The sequence below is a fragment of the Eurytemora carolleeae genome, unplaced genomic scaffold (assembly GCF_000591075.1).
Source record: "Eurytemora carolleeae unplaced genomic scaffold, Eaff_2.0 scaffold175, whole genome shotgun sequence".
NCBI lineage: Eukaryota > Metazoa > Arthropoda > Copepoda > Calanoida > Temoridae > Eurytemora > Eurytemora carolleeae.
In genome coordinates, this window is record NW_019396338.1 from 368,815 (window position 1) to 387,950 (window position 19,136).

The 19,136-nt window shown below is 31.7% G+C and overlaps 1 protein-coding gene across 1 annotated transcript in view; it reads left to right on the forward strand.

The window, feature by feature from the left end:
* LOC111701230 (uncharacterized) overlaps window positions 1-19,136 on the forward strand; it is a gene marked incomplete at its 3' end in the record, with an annotated part of 31,988 nt that overhangs the window by 6,002 nt on the left and 6,850 nt on the right. The window contains 20 exon segments of the mRNA XM_023472418.1: window positions 53-114; window positions 779-827; window positions 2,342-2,401; window positions 3,548-3,625; window positions 4,282-4,372; window positions 5,284-5,370; window positions 5,852-5,921; window positions 7,328-7,402; window positions 8,321-8,418; window positions 9,047-9,127; window positions 9,515-9,607; window positions 10,927-11,027; window positions 11,253-11,318; window positions 11,949-12,044; window positions 12,207-12,292; window positions 12,704-12,773; window positions 13,028-13,068; window positions 13,470-13,554; window positions 15,140-15,230; window positions 18,523-18,572. Of these exon segments, the coding sequence (XP_023328186.1) occupies window positions 53-114; window positions 779-827; window positions 2,342-2,401; window positions 3,548-3,625; window positions 4,282-4,372; window positions 5,284-5,370; window positions 5,852-5,921; window positions 7,328-7,402; window positions 8,321-8,418; window positions 9,047-9,127; window positions 9,515-9,607; window positions 10,927-11,027; window positions 11,253-11,318; window positions 11,949-12,044; window positions 12,207-12,292; window positions 12,704-12,773; window positions 13,028-13,068; window positions 13,470-13,554; window positions 15,140-15,230; window positions 18,523-18,572 (1,530 nt within the window).

Genomic DNA, 19,136 nt, shown 5'->3' on the forward strand with positions numbered 1-19,136 from the left:
GGGGGGGGATACCATGCAATTAAAGGGTTAAGAAACCAAATAAAATGTTCAGGTTATACAACTAGGAGAGGGGAAGTACATGATGGCTGTACTAGGTGGAATTTCTCTTACTAGGTTAGATTATTTTGTTTTGCTTGTTTAATTAATTGTTAAAATAAAAAATATTACTTAATTGTACTAGAAAATGTGTGGAAAATATTTTGAAAATCCACGAAAATAAGAAGAGGGAAAAAACGACATTACTAGGAAAAAAACGACCTTATCGGGAACACAAGTCAATAGCTTGTCTAGGAAGATTCAGAAAAAAAAACTTTCTTAAAATTGAATTAGATAATTGAGCCTTTGCCACAAACTTAAATTTTCTAATCTATATCTTTGCAACCCGCCTAAATTTCACTAGAATAGGATCATTCATTTGATGAACTATCCCGTTTTGCCTTATATTGAAAGACGGCCTGGTACTTCGATATATCAAATTATTTGATCTAACAGAATTCGCAGTTAAAAATCTCTAAGCACTACGACATTGGGTTGCAAAGCTATAGGGATGAGAAAATCAGCGTTTGTGGCAAAATCTCAATTCATTTGATTAATTAATTTCAGAATATTTCAGAAATTTGTTATGGGTTTATAATGCACAGATAGATGTTCCCACCAAACCTCAGCCTTTCAGGAACTGGAATATTCATCAATCTAAAAATATTCAAAAATTTTGAAACAATGTTAAATATTTCTCAACTTGGCATTCAACATTGATTGAAAATAAATATTTGAACAGTCAGACTTACAGTAAATGGATTGAATTCACTGATGCCTTCGCACAACAGGTAAGTGCAGTACATCTTAAAGGGAGTATAACCGACAAAAGTCTGGTAGGTGGGAAGGTACCTAAATGCATAACTAGCACAACTAGCACAACAAAAGATACTATTATTATTGTATATTTTATTCCAATTGATAAAAAAAAACATTGCCGAATATAAAGTGTATGTTAACCCCGCCAGATGATATGCGGGACTAAGGTATATTCTCCAACCCCTTCTTTAAGTACAGTTAAGATATTCTTCCTGGTTTAACTAGGTTCCTGCATCATCTACGCATTATTGAACTTGGTTCATACAGGAGATTACTCGTTTTTTGAAAAAAAAGTCTTACCCCTATTCCTACGGTGTGAGTGTCCCTAAATCCCCCCCCCCCCCATAATATATTTAGACCCACTTTCAATCCTTGGATATCAACATTTTTTGGCTCTTTGGAAGGCATAGAATAAAAAAACAGATTTAAAAAGTTTTCAAAGAATATGAAAAGTTATTTAGGGTTTAGGTTATACATTCTCAGGCGTTCCAGAATCCAGACTACATATGGGCCCGAGCGCTGAGGCTATAAAAGTTCAAGATGCCCAGCTACTATAGTAGAAAATTCTAGGGCACTGCGGCTAGGAGTAGGCTCGATCAAAAGAGCGAATGACGTGTTTCACGTATAGAAAATAGAGTAAATGACGTCACAGAGAAATGTCAAAATACTACTAGAATGTTTGTATATTGTTTAAATTGGATCAAATATTTAAATGGATGTAAACCTTTAATACATTGTGAAAACCTCGGTAGTTATATATTAATTCAATACTTGCATGATAACTCTTGCATAGTACATTAAATGTTATATTTAGTAGAAGATGTGTGTACTCAATTCCAGAAATATCAGAAATCTTAATTGGTTTATCTAGTTTAGAGAAATACCATTCAGCAGAAATATCAGAAATCTTAATTGGTTTATCTAGCTAAGAGACATACCTTTCAGTAGAAATATCAGAAATCTTAGTTGGTTTATCTAGCTTAGAGACATACCTTTCAGCAGAAATATCAGAAATCTTAATTGTTTATCTAGCTTAGAGAAATACCATTTAGCAGAAATATCAGGAATTTTAATTGGTTTATCTAGCTTAGAGAAATACCTTTCAGCAGAAATATCAGAAATCTTAATTGTTTTATCTAGCTTAGAGACATACCTTTCAGCAGAAATATCAGAAATCTTAATTGGTTTATCTAGCTTAGTGACATACCTTTCAGCAGAAATATCAGAAATCTTAATTGTTTATCTAGCTAGCTTAGAGAAATACCTTTCAGCAGAAATATCAGAAATCTTAATTGTTTTATCTGGCTTAGAGACATAACTTTCAGCAGAAATATCAGAAATCTTAATTTTTTTATCTAGCTTAGATAAATACCTTTCAGCAGGAATATCAGAAATCTTAATTGGTTTATCTAGTTTAGAGAAATACCATTCAGCAGAAATATCAGAAATCTTAATTGTTTTATTTAGCTAAAATTCAATATATAAGGTGCTTGAATACCATAGCAGTCTGGTCGCTACTGTCGTTCTACAAGACCCAGAGAGCCAGGTATTTACAAAAAAGTAGTCATGGATCCTTTAAAAAAAAAGTTTTTATAACTATAAAAAAAGTTAGCTGAAAAGGATCGTCGGCTTCATTTCAAATGATTAGCTGTATATACAGAGTTCCATGTCCGATTCACAATTTTTTGATCTAAAAGGAATTGAGTCCTTGTCACAAATTATTTAATACATTTATCTTAGCTGCCGACCCAATGTCGTCTTTGATATTTTAAACTGTTAGATCCTATTTACACCATCAGGTTGAGAGATATCATGGTTGTGGCAAAACCTCTGTCAAGACAAAATATTATCGGGGTTTCTATAAGTATGAGTATAAATGTTCTTGCACCTAAGACAAGAACGGAAATTGACAAAATTCTTCTTTGGTGAAGCAAATAAACGACAATGTCTTGCTGATGCTTATTCGAATTAAAATAAAGAATCAATTAAAAACTTCAAATTATGTCGAACGTCCCTTTAAGAAAAAATGGTATAATTGTCTTTTAATTTTTTAAATATGCTACAAATCTAAAAAAATGGTCTTAACCAAATAGATTGTAAAGTACAATAGGTGGCAACAGAGAAATAGACCAATTATACACAATGTCAAATATGATCTCACATTAGCTGACATGTTTTCCAAGAATAAATAAAAAGTGTACAACAGAAAATAAAGAACGCTTAAAATTTAACTTTTGTCGGACACAAAAACTGAATTGACACTTGTGACGTCATGATACAGCTGTACTGAGAGTGTACAAATTCTAATGCCATCTATTGTAATAAAATCTATTTGGTCGTAACAAATTAAATGTTCAGTAGGCAATATATAGATATTATATGTTCAGTATTGAACTAGAAGAAGGAAATAAATAAATATTATGTGTTCAGGATTGGACTGGGAGTAGGCAATATATATGGATATTATGTGTTCAGGATTGAACTGGGAGTAGGCATTATATGGATATTATGTGTTCAGGATTCAACTAGAATTAAGCATTATATGGATATTATGTGTTCAGGATTGGACTGGGAGTATAGCAGTATATGGATATTATGTGTTCAGTATTGAACTAGAAGTATAGAAGTATATGGATATTATGTGTTCAGGATTGGACTGGGAGTAGGCATTATATGGATATTATGTGTTCAGGATTGGACTGGGAGTAGGCATTATATGGATGGAGAAAGAACCTCAAAATGTATTCAATACTGGTGGTACTATATGCAGGTAAACAAACCCCCTTAAAGAGACTGTAAGCGGGTTTACAAGGATGACAATGCCCGATTACAACGGTACCCTTAAAACCTGAATCTGATCTATGAAGTAAGAGAACTTGTCGTTTTCTAGGTTTACAAGTTTTTGATTAAAATAATTCCTATATGTTATCTTTAGTAGAAATGCGCACTTCACTTTAGTAGAGAACCCACAAATGAAAATAATAAGTTTTCAAAATAAAATACATAGTTCATACTTGATCTGTAAAAGCTTTTAAGGGTACCGTTGTGAATCGGGCAATGTCATCTTTGCATGAGGGTCAGTTGAAATTACGCTTACAGTCTCTTAAGACTATAATTATTTTAGTTTTGTATGTGTCGGATCAATTTGGATCCGTATTTATAGCCTTACACGTTTTAATGGTTTATCATTCTTAAGCTCTCAACAGCTTCAGGAAAGGTTCAGTGAGGCCTTTCCTGAATTAGCCAAACTGATCTGAAAAAAAATGAAAACCCTATTTCCAATTACCAAATTCGACGAATAGTGAAATTAGTTGAATTATGTATAGACTATTAAGCTTTTTCTTGCAGTTTAAGAGAATTGGTTCAACTGAGTCTTCGTGGTTCAAAATCTGTTTAGATATTGTGTGAATAATAAGACTTGTTCAGGGATTGAGAACTGATGTGTTTAATTATCTATCTCCAAAAATCGGAATCAAAATATTTGGATCTGTGTTGAGTGACTGCCTCTCCATTCTAGGAAGGATGCAATTCTAACAAAATCTTTTTGAAAACTGCCATATAATTGTAACTAGGCTACAATTGTCTGACCTCTAGTCCTGCCTAGTGCCTGGAACCAAATTTAATGAATTGAATAACACCTACTGCTGGTTCAAATACAATTCTTAATGAATCTATCAGTTTGAATCAGTGTTTCGGGATTTGAACCGATGGTATCTGGAAGGTAGTTCAGTGACCTCTTTATAATTCATTAAATTCCGTCTCTGATTATTTAAACCTTTCATTTTTGATTATTTAATCTTGTAAAATAGTGAAATATGAATTGTCTCTAAAATCTGGTTAGCAGATTAAAGGATTAGAAAATTGGATTAAAAATGTAAAATAATACTCAAATGTAATGTTTGAGATTATGAGGTTACCTTATTTTTTTCATTTTTTTAACTTGATTTTCTGATAATTGATTTAAACATGTCTGTTCTTTTTAGTACTGAATCTAAGTAAAAATCTAGATAACTAGATTAATTTATTTTCTGAAAGGTTTTTAGTGATTAATATTTATAATTACTAGAAAGAAAATCCCAGTTTTTAAGAAGAATATTGAATATTGATTGTGAGGTAATGAATAATTTTAAGATAAGTTTGGTCTACTCGCATACATTTAAAAAGTTGTAATGTAATCGAATGAAATGACGCTGATCCAAAATATATCAGTATTTTGCCAACTTATTCCTTTAATAAATCTGGACACAAGTAAAATGCACACATCTTGGGCTACAGAAAAGTTAGTAAAGATCAAAGGTTAGGTAAGTGAAACACTTCAAAATCGACCCACTCTAGAAGATTGATAGCTCTGTAGATCCCTAGGTTTATAAGAACAAGATTTTTTGTTTATAATTTTGTTTATATTTTTGTTTATTGTTGTATCTACAGCTGTAAGGTATAGTCAGGCGAAACCAACTCTACAACGGGTTTCACAGTACAGAGCGGATATTATTGCAATTCTGCTCTGTACTTCAGGTAATAAACAAATATATTTAGTCTTTGCCACAAACTCTGATTTTATAATCCACATATATTTGCAAACAAATACAGCAAATCTTAGATATTTTAAATTATGAATTCTGTTAGATCAAATAATTTAAGTATGTATAAAATATCAAAGGTTTACACCATCAGGTTTTAACGATATAAGAATAGTAAAATTTAATTTTGTGGTAAAATCTTATTTTCTTTACAAAACTTCAAATATTTTTTGCCAAGTATTTGCTTTCCTTAAACTATGCAAAATGTTAATTCTGAAAGCAGAAAAATGCAAGAAACGAACCAAAAATTGTCTTCTTTGTTGAATACTATTGTGAAATTGAAAAATTGGCTCATAGTAAATATATCTTTTTACTCCCTAACATAACTCCCTGAAAAGTATCTAGTTTTATATTTTTTGTTAATAAAGTTTCAAAAGTTCTTGTTGTTAAATTTTAAACTTGATAAATGATTATAGATCTTTTGTTTTCTTCTGTTGAAAACCTGCATGAAGTGTTGTATCCAACTGTATCATGTAAAATATCCAGGTAAGCTGAGATGGACATCTATAAATGGAAAAGAGATAGTTTAAAGGGGCTGTAAGTGTAATTTCAAGTGACCGAGCATGCAAAGATGACAATTCCCGATTCACAACGGTACCCTTGAAACCCTTGAAACCCTTGAAACACAAGATATGCGCAGATCACTTTTTCAAAGAAACCACAAATCAAAATTAACAGTTTTCTAAAACAAAAACATGGATTTATAATTTAAACTTGAGCCGACAAATCTTTTAAGGGTACCACCATCTTTGCATGAAGGGTCACTTCAAATTTCGCGTACAGTCCCTTTAACTAGGTTCGTTTACCTATTTTGTAAGCTTGTCATTTATTAATAAAAACAAATTTCACAAAAACTATGTAAACACACGCCTGAAACTTCAATTTTCTAATCCCTAATTTTAAGCCTGGTGGTGTTAAAGATGTAAATATCTTAGGAAAAACTTTTGGGCTGCAGTTTTTATTAATTTCGACTTCAAGGGTGCACATTGCACAGTAAATGTATATTTTATAAGTTTTATTAAGTAACTGTATTCAAAACATATAGTGACCCTCTCTGAAAAGAATGACGTGCCTGATTCACAACTGTAATCTTTAAACGTTTATCTTAGTAACAATGAGAAAGATATACAATATACGTCCTTGTCTTAAAATTTGTTTAATTCTGAAAATTTCCTGAATTTTTACTTTAACATATTTCTGTGCATTTCAAGCTTTCACAGGGAAAATTCATGCACTATTAAAGGGACAGACCGGCTATGTAAGGTAGTTGAACTGAGTATGCAGTGTTGTGGACCAATTCTTTAGGAATCATTTAAGACATATAAAACTTTTAAAAGATCTGTAAATCCTGAGTTTAAACGTATCCACCCAAAAGTACGGTTTTGAACGTCGACTTTGCGTCCAAACTCAGGATTTACATATCTTTAAAAAGTTTTATATGTCTCAAATGAATCCTATAGACTTTGTCCACAACACTGCATACTCAGTTCAACAACCTTACATAGCCGGTCACTCCCTTTAAAAATAGGAACTATAAAGAAATGTTGAGCTTGTCCAGATAAAGGTTTAAAGGTTACCTATGGTAATCGTACATACTATTTAAAGGTTACTTGATATAACGTATAAACTCCTTTTAAAGGGTTTAACAAGTTAGAACATTAAGTTCATCTAATGCAAAGAAATGAAGGCTTTGCCCAAAACTCTAATTGGCTAACCTCTTTACCCAATGTCATAAACCTATGAATTCTGTTTAATCAAATAATCTGGTTTAAAATATCAAAGGTTTATACCATCAGGTTGCAAAGATATTGATTATAAATTTGAGTTTCTGACAAAGACCAATTGACATTTTTAAATCCTAGTTTAACTGGTTTGAAGAAATGTATATTTAGATCTATTCATGCAAAATGTCAGATACTTGCCTGGAACTTGGTTCTTGTCGGATGTCCACTTAAAACTTTACACAGGTGACTGTACTCTTTAGTTCTACCTCCTTAACTAGTTAATCACTAGATAGATGACTAGTTAAAGCTCCTTTGGATATAAATTACACAGGTGACTGTACTCTTTAGTTCTACCTCCTTAACTAGTTAATCACTAGTTAGATGACTAGTTAAAGCTCCTTTGGATATAAATTACAAAACCTACAAATCCTTCATAAATAAACTAAATTTATGCATTTCTATGTTATTGGCACATGTTCCATAGGATACGATATACTAAACTTTAAGTTTAGACTAAATTTATGCATTTCTATGTTATTGGCACATGTTCCATAAGATACGATACTAAACCCTACGTTTAGACTAAAGGAATTGACTTTTTTCGCAAAATCTGATTTTCTTATCCCTATATCTTTGCATTTCAATGTCAGAGACCTTATATATATGAATTATTTTAAATCAGATGATAATAGTTTGAAATATCAAAGGTTAACACCATCAGGTTGCAAAGATATAGCTATTTGAAAATCAGAATTTGTGGCTAAAACTCAATTCCTTTATGCAATTCTATGTTAATGGCACATGCTCCATAGGATACGATGCTAAACCCTAAATTTAGACTAAATGTATGCAATTCTATGTTAATGGCACATGCTCCATTGGATACGATATACTAAACCCTAAGTTTAGACTAAATTTAAGAAATTTAATACCGAAACTACAAACAGTATTTCATGTAAACATTTCAAAATTTAACCCCTGAAAGGGAATTAGATACACCAAAGCGGGGATAGTCATAAAGTTGCTCAAGAAATATAGCATGTCGTGTCGGTACGAGTTGGCGAAATAGATTTGATTATGCTGTTAACCATTTGATTTCACTTTAAATATTTAAACTTTATAGGATAGAAAAAGTGAACTTATGTCATTTCTATTTTTTAGAGTATCTACACTGATCCAGCCAAAGAAAGGTTCTCTCACCCCTTTAGCAAAACCTCGTGAGGAAACATTGATACAATGGCTTCATATCATCAACCCAGGTATAAAGATAACAATACTATAGAATAAATCACAATAGATATTCATATCCAGGTATAGAAAACAATACTTTAAATAAAAATAGATATTCAATATTCATATCCAGTTGCTTACCGCCCTCAGAGGAGACTAGACCTCTCTCATAGTAGTCCCGGCTTTACAGTTTTGGGGAGCGCTGCGTCTTATCCTTCAGGGGAGGAGCCTGTCAAATGTAAAATAAAATAAAACAATTCTTCATCTTCCGCATGGTGCAGTGGAAGAAGGAGTTAAACCCCTGATAGGTATACAAGCCATGCACAACAATACCTTTTTTTACTCGACCAACTGTGAAGACTAGACTGCTGTGGAAGATTCCTCTCAATGGGGCTTTAATGCTTACAACTCCCCATTTTGCATAAGGGGTGCAGATATGGGTTTACAATATAATATTTCAGGAACTTTGTTTACAGTCTGATATTTTAGGAAATATGTTTACAATATAATATTTCAGGAACTATGTTTACAATATAGTATTTTAGAAACTTTGTTTACAGTCTCATATTTTAGGATATATGTCTACAAGATAATATTTGAGGAACTATGTTAACAAAATAGTATTTTAGGAACAATGTTTACAATATAATATTTCAGGCATATTCTCTAATCCCCCGGATAAGCTTGAGTTGAATACGTCTGTTTACCTCACTGTTAAAATGGCTGGGGCATTGCCAGGTAATGTAATATTTGTTCAGAACTTTTGCTTTGAGTATCATTGATTATGTCTGCTGGAACTCAATATCCAAAGTGGACACCTTTAAATGTTCCAAAGTGAATTAGTCTAAGGAATTGAGTCTTTGTCACCAACTCTGATTGTCTAAGCCTTATATATTTGCATCCCAATATCGTATGAAATGAAGTTAAGTTTGAAATATCAAATGTTTACAAAATCCGGTTTAAACAATATAAAGAAGTTCAGAAAATTTGACTTTGTCTCAAATTTTTAATTTTTTGAGGAAAATGCTTTATCCCTTATGTATAATCTCCCCACCCCCCACACTGAGCCATTTCGCGGTCACTTTCCTTATCATTTTGACTTGTTTTTCACAAGTGGTATTTCAGGGCCCATTTGGAGTTATGTTGTTCGGTCCTGCCTTTCCAATGACTTTTTACTTCCAATTCAAATAATGAAGAACTTTGCAGCTTATATTCCAGGTAACACTAGCAGCATTATTCGGTTAAAAGAAATCCTTTAGTTTAATTCTGAAAAGAATCTTATCTTTTGATAATCTCTTATAAAGTTTTGATAAAATCTTATATTATCTTATATATAGAATCTGTTTGATAGAATCTAATAAAATATTATAAAATCGTATAATATTTTTTGGAATGCAATGTAATATAACTTTCATAACATCTTAAATCTTCATAAAATCTAATAAAACTTTATTTAATTTTTGACTTTTATGATATACTAGCTGAAGAAGGGCCCGGCGTTGCCCGAGAAAAAAAAATATTTTTGAAAATAAATATTTTTAAAAAAATGATTAAATTAGAAAAATGTCGATTTTTTTAGCCATTAACACACCCCGGCCACCCATGAGTGTCCCCAAAAAATGTCAGCCCATTCGGTTTTACCGGCTATAGGCAACATTTATATGAATGTCTTATTTTATTATACAGAAGATTAATTTCGTCTTTCATTATGAATTATGAATGCAGAATGATATGCTATGCAGTGCGTGCATTATCATATGGAAAACAAGATTAATAGAGAAGAATCAGAGTGTGACAAACGAAACTAAAAATGAGATAATTAAATATATTTACAATAAGTAGGAAGCTTTTCTTGTAAATTAAGAAACAGTCTGTAATCTTTAATATCTTCTGTCATGGTAACGATTTAATAAACTTTAATAAAAGGAAAAATTTTGAAATGTTTAACCATTTCAGATTTTTTTGAAAGTTTAAATAAATTATTTTGCCAATTTCGTAATTTTTTATGCATAATCAGATGTTACTGAAAACTCTGGTTCATGTGAAGTACAATTCCGACTTTTATGCCGCTATAAAGCACGTTGTGTACAGTATGTATTCAGCCTAGACGGTAAATCGGGACGGTCCACCACATAAATCCCTTCCAAGGAGACAAATGCCGCTATAAAGCACGTTGTGTACAGTATGTATTCAGCCTAGACGGTAAATCGGGACGGTCCACCAAATAAATCCCTTCCAAGGAGACAAATGCCGCTATAAAGCACGTTGTGTACAGTATGTATTCAGCCTAGACGGTAAATCGGGACGGTACACCACATAAATCCCTTCCAAGGAGACCAATGCCGCTATAAAGCACGTTGTGTACAGTATGTATTCAACCTAGACGGTAAATCGGGACGGTCCACCAAATAAATCCCTTCCAAGGAGACAAATGAGATGATGGGTGATCTTCATTACATCTGCTTTTTTATTCACCAATTCATTACTAGATATTTATACTTTATATTTGTTGTTTTGTACAATAATCTATGTTTAAGGTTGTAAAAATGAGAAGCCAGATCATCTGATGACAGATGGATGTGGAAACCTGCTGTGCAGCCTTAATTGTTATAACAGTGCAGATTACAGCTGGCCACAGGTTGACTTTAACAAACTTTAAAAATTATATTTTAAAATGGATTTTAAAGATTGAATTTTTGCTCTTACTTAACAATAAACAGTAAATAAATCCTAAACAAAATCATTCAAATTGGAAAGAAAGTCCGTTAAAATAGCAAACTGTTCCAAATAAAAACCAACTGTAAACAGGTTGTTGCAACAAAAAGATGTTTTTTACTAGTTGTCCTTGTATCACTTGTTTTAGGCTGTTGGAAGTGCTGTTTTATTTATCACCATGCACGGTTGTCCGGAGAAGGATTGTTTAAAAAAGGTTCAGCCATACCATTAATATAGTTTTCTCAAGAAGAATTAGTTCTTGTTCATAACTACCTTTAAAATTATAATAAAAACGTATGTTGGAGTCACAACAGGAATTTGTTAAATGATTTTTCTGTTTCTTTATTTTAACAAGATGCTTTATTTGTTTTTAAGGCGTTGTGACATTTCATAGAAAGACATTTCATAGATAACAAAATCATAGTTAGGACATTTCAAAGATAAAAAATCTCCTCTGTCTTTGAAAAATCTTCTCTGTCTATAAAATGTCTTATCTATGAAATGTCCAATCTATGAAATGGCATCTCTATGAAATTTTCTGTCTCTGAAATGTCTTTCTATGAAATGTCACAACACGGTTTTTAATAATCCTAGCAATTAAACTTTAATACATATTTAAAAAAAAAAAATCAAAAATTTTTTTCATTAAAAGCATTTCGCTTTCATATTTTGAGAAAAAGAAGGACATGGTCATTGGTCTAACGCCCCTTACCCACCACAATTCTATTTAGGTGTAATCTGTTTCTTCATGGCAAAGTTTCTCTGTCATTGCAACTTTGCTTTTTACTTTTTTCAGTACATACATTTTTTTATGGAAATCCCAGTAAAATGCTTTTTAATTAAGGTAATGGAACCAGTTTTGAGAAAGCTGGATGAATCTAGTTTTGAAATCCTAGATCAGAATATGGCGTGGAATGCAAAGAAACCGGTTTGGTTCCAGGTACAGGATGTCCCAATAAAAAAAATTAAGAGACAATTTTGAGTTTGTTCAATGATTTTTGGGACACCGTACAAAGAATTAGACCTTTAAGATGAATTAATAATCTGATGATAAAGTTTTTCATGAATTTGGATTTGGTTAAAAAATCCCTTTTTACTACAGGCTGTTGCTGATCTTTTAGAAGTATTCTTTACACCCATCCTCGAGGAGGTTATTGAAGATGCAGAGGCCGGTAGAATGAATGTTAGGAGAGTAGATCAAGATATTTAACAAAAAAGAATTCTTAAAAAACTTTGCATTTCAACCTCATGTGGATCATATTTCCGTTTAAACTTTCAGACCAGATTTGCTCTTTTCAATTGCAGTATGTTCCTGCAGATTTATCATATTTAACAAAAAATTACTGGTATGCAAATTACATAAACTACAAAGTCTTTTAGTTTTAGCTCTGATTTTTTAATCCCTATATCTTTGCAACCAATTTTGGAGACCTGAGCTATTTCAAACTATGAATTCTGTTAGATCAAATAATCTCAGTTTAAAATGTTTACACCGTTAGATTACATAAATATAGGGATTAGAAAAATTGAGTTTTTGGCAAAGACTCAATTTCTATTTGAAATCTCACCGTTAGACTGTAATTAATCTATTTTTAACAGTGATTCAATCAAGAAAATCTCTGTACAATTTCTGGAGGTTTCTGCAGTTATTCCGCCATCTTTTTTCCAGGTAAATTAGCTAGTATCCTGTCATTATTTAAAACCAGAATGAGCAGCTTAACCAAGGTATGTCCAAGTAGATCAGTTGGTATTTTGCCAAAATTTTCCGGGTTTTAATAAGATTTTCTGCCTATTTTAACAGTTAGACCATCTTATTTTCGCCTTAATTTGTTTTTCCGAAACGTGCTAATTTCAATTTTAAGATATTTATTTACTTTTGTCTAGTCTGAACTACACCTACATTGTCTTTTCAAATGTTTAAAGGTTTGTGAAGTGATTGAGGGACTGGTACCAGATTCAATCAGGAAAATCAATTAATTCTTATCGACATATAATATGATTTTAAAAAGTCTGTCAACTTCGCTTGTCAGTTAATATAAATAAAATGAAGGATTTTATTACAAGTTGGATTGTAGGCAGGTGATATTCGTGAACTGTTTAGCACTGACTTTAGAATTCATCTCTAATAGATAGATAGATAGATGTTACCTCCGTTTCATTTTCTATTGGTTCTGAATAGTCATCAAGCATGTGACTGAACCCTGATTGGATCAGACACTACTGGAAAGTTGAAACAAGAGTGTAGGGGTGGTTTTATTTTATTTTTAAATTTCGATCGGTCTGAAAGGTAAAACTGCCCATCCCTAATCATACTTTGAACAAAATTTACCTCATGAACAAAATTTAATAATTGTATTGGAACTAGTCCTCTGTGTGACTCCGTGGTGGCGCACATCATGTTGTCTCAGATGTACACCATGATCAACAAAGTCATCAACCCATTGGTTAAGGTAAAATATGTTGAACAGTTTTTAGAATTTAACATGTTTAATCATCCAAAACATCAACGAAATAGATATTTGAAGGACCAAAGTTAAAGTAAAACAAAAAATAGTGGATTGTGGATGCAACTGGTCTTCAGTAAATCTTAATTTTTTTTTAGAAAAAAAGCATTTTTTACTGCTTTAATTATCTGAGTTTGAATTGATTGAATTGATTTCAATCAGTTTCTTCATTGTTATAACTTGTTTGTGTCTTGGGGTAGGTCAAATAATGTGATTATAAAATCATAAAATTATAAAATTATAAAATTACAAAATTGTACAATTATAAAATTACAAAATTATAAAATTATAAAATTATAAAAATTATAAAAACAACTTAAAAGATTTCAGGAGACTTTAGTTCCAAAACTAACACTTGGCCTATTTCTAACACTGAGTGTTAGAAATGGGCACAAATTGAAAGACTGGGTTTTTAGAATCCCGACCCATATCGAGAGTAAAAGTCGATAATTAAAACTACGACCATCATTTTATTAAGCATAACGAGGACAAAAATTCACAGTTAAAACTTTTTTCGGGGATCAAAATTACATTAAAAGTTCTTTTTATATTAAAACCCTTGACCATTTTCAAGACAATGTCAGGTTTTCTATTTTAGAACATATTCTGAATTTGAATCATTGTCGCGTTTTCATAAGAAAACTCACTTTCATAACTTACAAAAATCGCTGAAAGTAAAAATTATCGTATGAAGACTTTATTAACTGCTAAATTATTTCTAAAATCTTAATTTCCCCATTTTATTTGTTAAATAAGAGAATAAAGTTAATTTAATTTTCCTCGTTCTAAATATTAGACAATTTCCCGGATTTCCAGTTAAGTCCATATATTGTATTGACAAAATAATATTAAATTTTGATTTCTCGATGCTGTAATGATTTTCAAATTATAAAAGAACAATATTTTTGCTTCCATTTTACCTTATCAAAAAATCTTGTTTTGTTACGACGTAAGCAGTAAGTGCGTAAATGCTTGAAAATTGTCATTGATATGAATACGAGTAATTATCTCAAAATCAGGATATGTTTCGAAAACGCGACATGAGCTGAAATGCGGTAATTGTTTTAAAATAAAAAATGTTCGAAAATGAAAACCAATATTCTCAAAAACTAATTATTTCACCTTAATGTTAGTTTAAAAGGGACATTTCTTGTTTTAATAATTAGTTTTAGCCATTTTTAATAAATATATGGTGTAGTTTTGATCAACTTGGCTTGCATTTAAAGATATATACGTTTGAAAAAAGATAACTTTGTAGATTTGGCCCATTTCTAACCCTCAGTTTTTAAAATGGGCCAAATGTTAGTTTTGGAACTAATATTCCCTGATTTTATATCCATTGCACACAAAAAACTTTTTTAACAAAAATCTCTTCTAGGCCCTTGGAGGCATACTTTTGATACTTGTACCAAAACCATATGAAACCAATATTTTAAAGATTTAATAAAGAAATCAAGAGTATATATTGTATATGTAACATATATAAATATATAAATATATATATATAAAATTAATATTTTGATTTTTTTAGGGAGGCATTGCAAGGGAAAAACTGGACTTTCTAATGGCTGTTGGAGAAGGGTTGATTAATATGGTTCCAAACAATGAAATTCAAAGATTAGGAATTTACAGACATCATTACAAAATGAGAAAATACAAGTCTGAAGGGTTAAAAAAAATTCCTCTAAACTGCCCTTTTTTATTCATTTTATTAGCATTGACATTTTTCTTTCTTTTCCTTGTTCTAATTATATCTAATTATCTCATTCCAAAATGTTAATGTTAATGAAATAAGAAGAAATTAGATCAAATTAATTTGATTACAACATTACTCTTTTTCACCCCACACAGTGGGGTATTTTAGGGGGTCAGGGGGGATGACTGATTTTTGTCACAATACTCATCTTAAAATGCATTTGTCTTGTGTTTCATGTTGAGAATGGACAAAATTAATATATTCTGATAATCTTTTCATTAACACACATTGTAATACCCCACTGTGCCCCCATTTACCATCTCCCCCCTCCAATACCCCACTGTGCCCCCCTTACCATATCCCCTCTTTTATTACACCTGTGTAATACAAGAAGGATGATTAGACTGATAAGAACAATGAAGATGACTGTTCACAAAACATCTAATTTAATTTGTTTTGACAGACACACTGGACATCAAAACAGAATGGAATTCTTGTATTTTCCATATTTTCTTCTAATTAAGAATTCTCACTGAGGAATTTTATTTAATCTTATATATTTATAAAAATGTAATTTTGTGTCTCGAGTAACGTTAAACTTAAATGCTTGATCTCGCTATCCAATGTGGGCAACTTGAATTTTAGGATTAACGTTGACAATTTCTGCATGATAATACTACAAGATATTTAAGAAGAATTTAATTAGTCCGTTTATGGGCCTGCATAAGATGGAGATTAATGCTTGAGCCCGAGATTTACAGCACTAAAGTTCTGACTCTTGAACATAATATGGAGATTAATACTAGAGCCCGAGATTTGCAACACTAAAGTTCTGACTCTTGAACATGATGTAGATTAATGCTTGAGCCCGAGATTTACAACACTAAAGTTCTGACTCTTAAACATAAGATGGAGATTAATACTTGAGCCCGAGATTTACAACACTAAAGTTCTGACTCTTAAACATAAGATGGAGATTAATACTTGAGCCGAAGATTTACAACACTAAAGTTCTGACTCTTGAACATAAGATGGAGATTAATGCTTGAGTCCAAGATTTACAACACTAAAGTTCTGACTCTTAAACATAAGATGGAGATTAATACTAGAGCCCGAGATTTACAACACCAAAGTTCTAACTATTGAACACTTTTAGAAAAATATTAGTTTGATAAATCGAGGACGACAATCATTGCACATTATTATGATTCGCGCACTGCAAGTCAGTATTATTTGTAATGCTCCTTTATCAAGTATTTGAGAAGCATTATAAAGCATGAACATTGAACATTTAATATTGAACACTGAACATCGAACATTGAACATTGAACATTGAACATTGAACATAGAACATCCTCTTCAAAATAATCAGATCTAGATCACTCACTGCAAACCAAGATGCGCAAACTCTTACGAAAAAATCGAGAAGTGGTTTGCCAATTACTCCTTTCAAACTTAAGCTAAAAACAAACGCATTGCAGTTTAAGAATATATATGGCTAGGGCTACACAAAAGTATGAATGACTAGGTGAGGTAAAACCAAAGGTCAAGGCGCTGCGACACTTTAAAGTTAACCCTATGAAGGCTGGGGGGTCTGAATATATGTATAGCCTGAGGGGGGTATTTGGCGTCCCCAGCCCTAGAAAAGGCCTTAGAGAATAGCTATAGTATTGAAAGGCATGTTTATAGCAAAATTTTTCGTGGCCAGCTCAAAGAAAAAATTAGACCGATAACTTTAATAGTTTGGGTGCTAGGTAGGGTGGAATAAATGCCTAAAAAGGGGTCAAAAAAATGAAATAAATATTTTTTTTGTTTTAAACAAATATCAAAGTGTGACACATGTTTCTACATGCATTTTTCAAGGGCTTCTCAAAAATTTAGTTTTTAGATCTGGAGCTTTAGTCAAATTTTTTTTCACAGACCGGACTTTTGTCCGCCCTATACCCTTGTTGACAGATAACAGCAACACGCTAGACAAATCCGGATAATAGGCCGGTTAGGATTCTGATGGGGGTGTTTATTATCCCCAGACAATTCTTTCCCGATGGCCGAACAATACACACACAACAGAGTAACCCCGTCACAGAAATTCGATAACAAAATCTTTATTTCCTAAAAAAATAACATAGATTATAGATCATGGTTACTTGTACAATGTTATAATAAATGTTAATAGTAGAAAAATCTTACGAATTATTTAATTATGTCGGGGGTGACTTATTTGTTGATCAGTATTGAAATACGTTTTTTTAACTTCTGAAAAATTACAGTTGAATATTTAACGAAATTCACTTATGCTTCTTATGAAAATNTATATATAAAAGAAAATGAGCATTCAAAACATGATTTGAAGTTTTAGTTTTATTGTATCGACATTATGTTTCATGCTATAGGCATTCTTCAGGATATATATATATATACATATATATATATGTAGAACAGTAGAAGTAGATCCATTCCGATTTAGATAAATCGATTATCAACCAATATTTTTAATAGATACATTCGGTTGATACATGTAAATATATATTTTTTATTTATTTTGGCAATCGTTTGAAATTTTAATTTGGCTTTGATTTTCAAGAGTCTTACCTTATTATCAAGTAATGACATTAGTAGATTTTTTAAAGGACATTTAAACCTAATTTCAAGTGACCCTTCATGCAAAGATGTAAATGCCCTGTTCAAAATGGAAACCCTTGAAACCTTTATCTGATCAAACAAAATTAAGGAAGATATTGTAGTTTTTGAAACTGTGTCCGAATTTAATGAATTTGAGCCGCGTCTTAAATCCGCCAAAAACCGGTTTCAATTGAGCCGCCGCTTAAATCTTGAAACATTGAATACAATTTTAAGTGAAATCAACCGTATTTGAGCCGCGGCTTATATTTAAGCCGCGGCTGAAATTCTTTAAATTCGGCCTCTGTTTAAATTGTGATAATTCCTTTATATTTTCCTGTAATGTTGCTACTTCTTTTGTTGTGAAACAAAAGTTGAAAAAACAGGTTTCAAAATTTTAAACATTGTTAATTTATTTAAACTTGTACTTGATTATCGACAAAGCTATAAAGTTACCGTTTTGAATCGGACATTGACATCTTTGTTACTTTAAATTAGACTTACAGTCCCTTTAAAAAACCCAGCACTGCATCATGTTCCATCCTTTTCTACTTTTAAAAGCAGTCCCTTTACATTATAGTGAATTCTGTATTATAAAGAGGGATTGACAGATGCTTCAGCAAACGCTAAAACTGATCCATCTTATCAGGTTAAAAACTCTTTTGAAATGTTTATTGTGTGCGTATGTAAAATCGAAGTATTAAAATATTTTGAAGTTAGGTTATGGTTATCTCACAATTAAATTTATTCTGTTCGAAAGGGGATGGTGGAGTTAGCGCATTTAATGTAGGGGGGGGGGGGCCTGCCTCCATTTTTGGTTCAAATCTTCCAATTTTTTGGGTGCACGCCTAATTAGTGATCGAAATTCCTAAAGTAAAATCAAATTGAATTTTAATTACCTCTAATGACCTCTAATGACCTCTAATGACCTCCACAAATAGAAAATATTTCAACTATGGCTTTATGCATAGCAAACGAAAGCTAGGAACCCAGGGAATACAGTAGCAGCAACAAATTCAGTGTTTGACCTTCTAATGACCTCTTACGACCTCTAATGACCTAAATGACCTCCAAAATTGAAAATGTTTTAACTATGGCTTTATGCATATCAAACGAAAGCTAGGAACCCCAGGAATACAGTAGCAGCAACAAATCCAGTGTTTGACCTTCTAATGACCTCTAATGACCTAAATGACCTCCAAAAATGAAAATG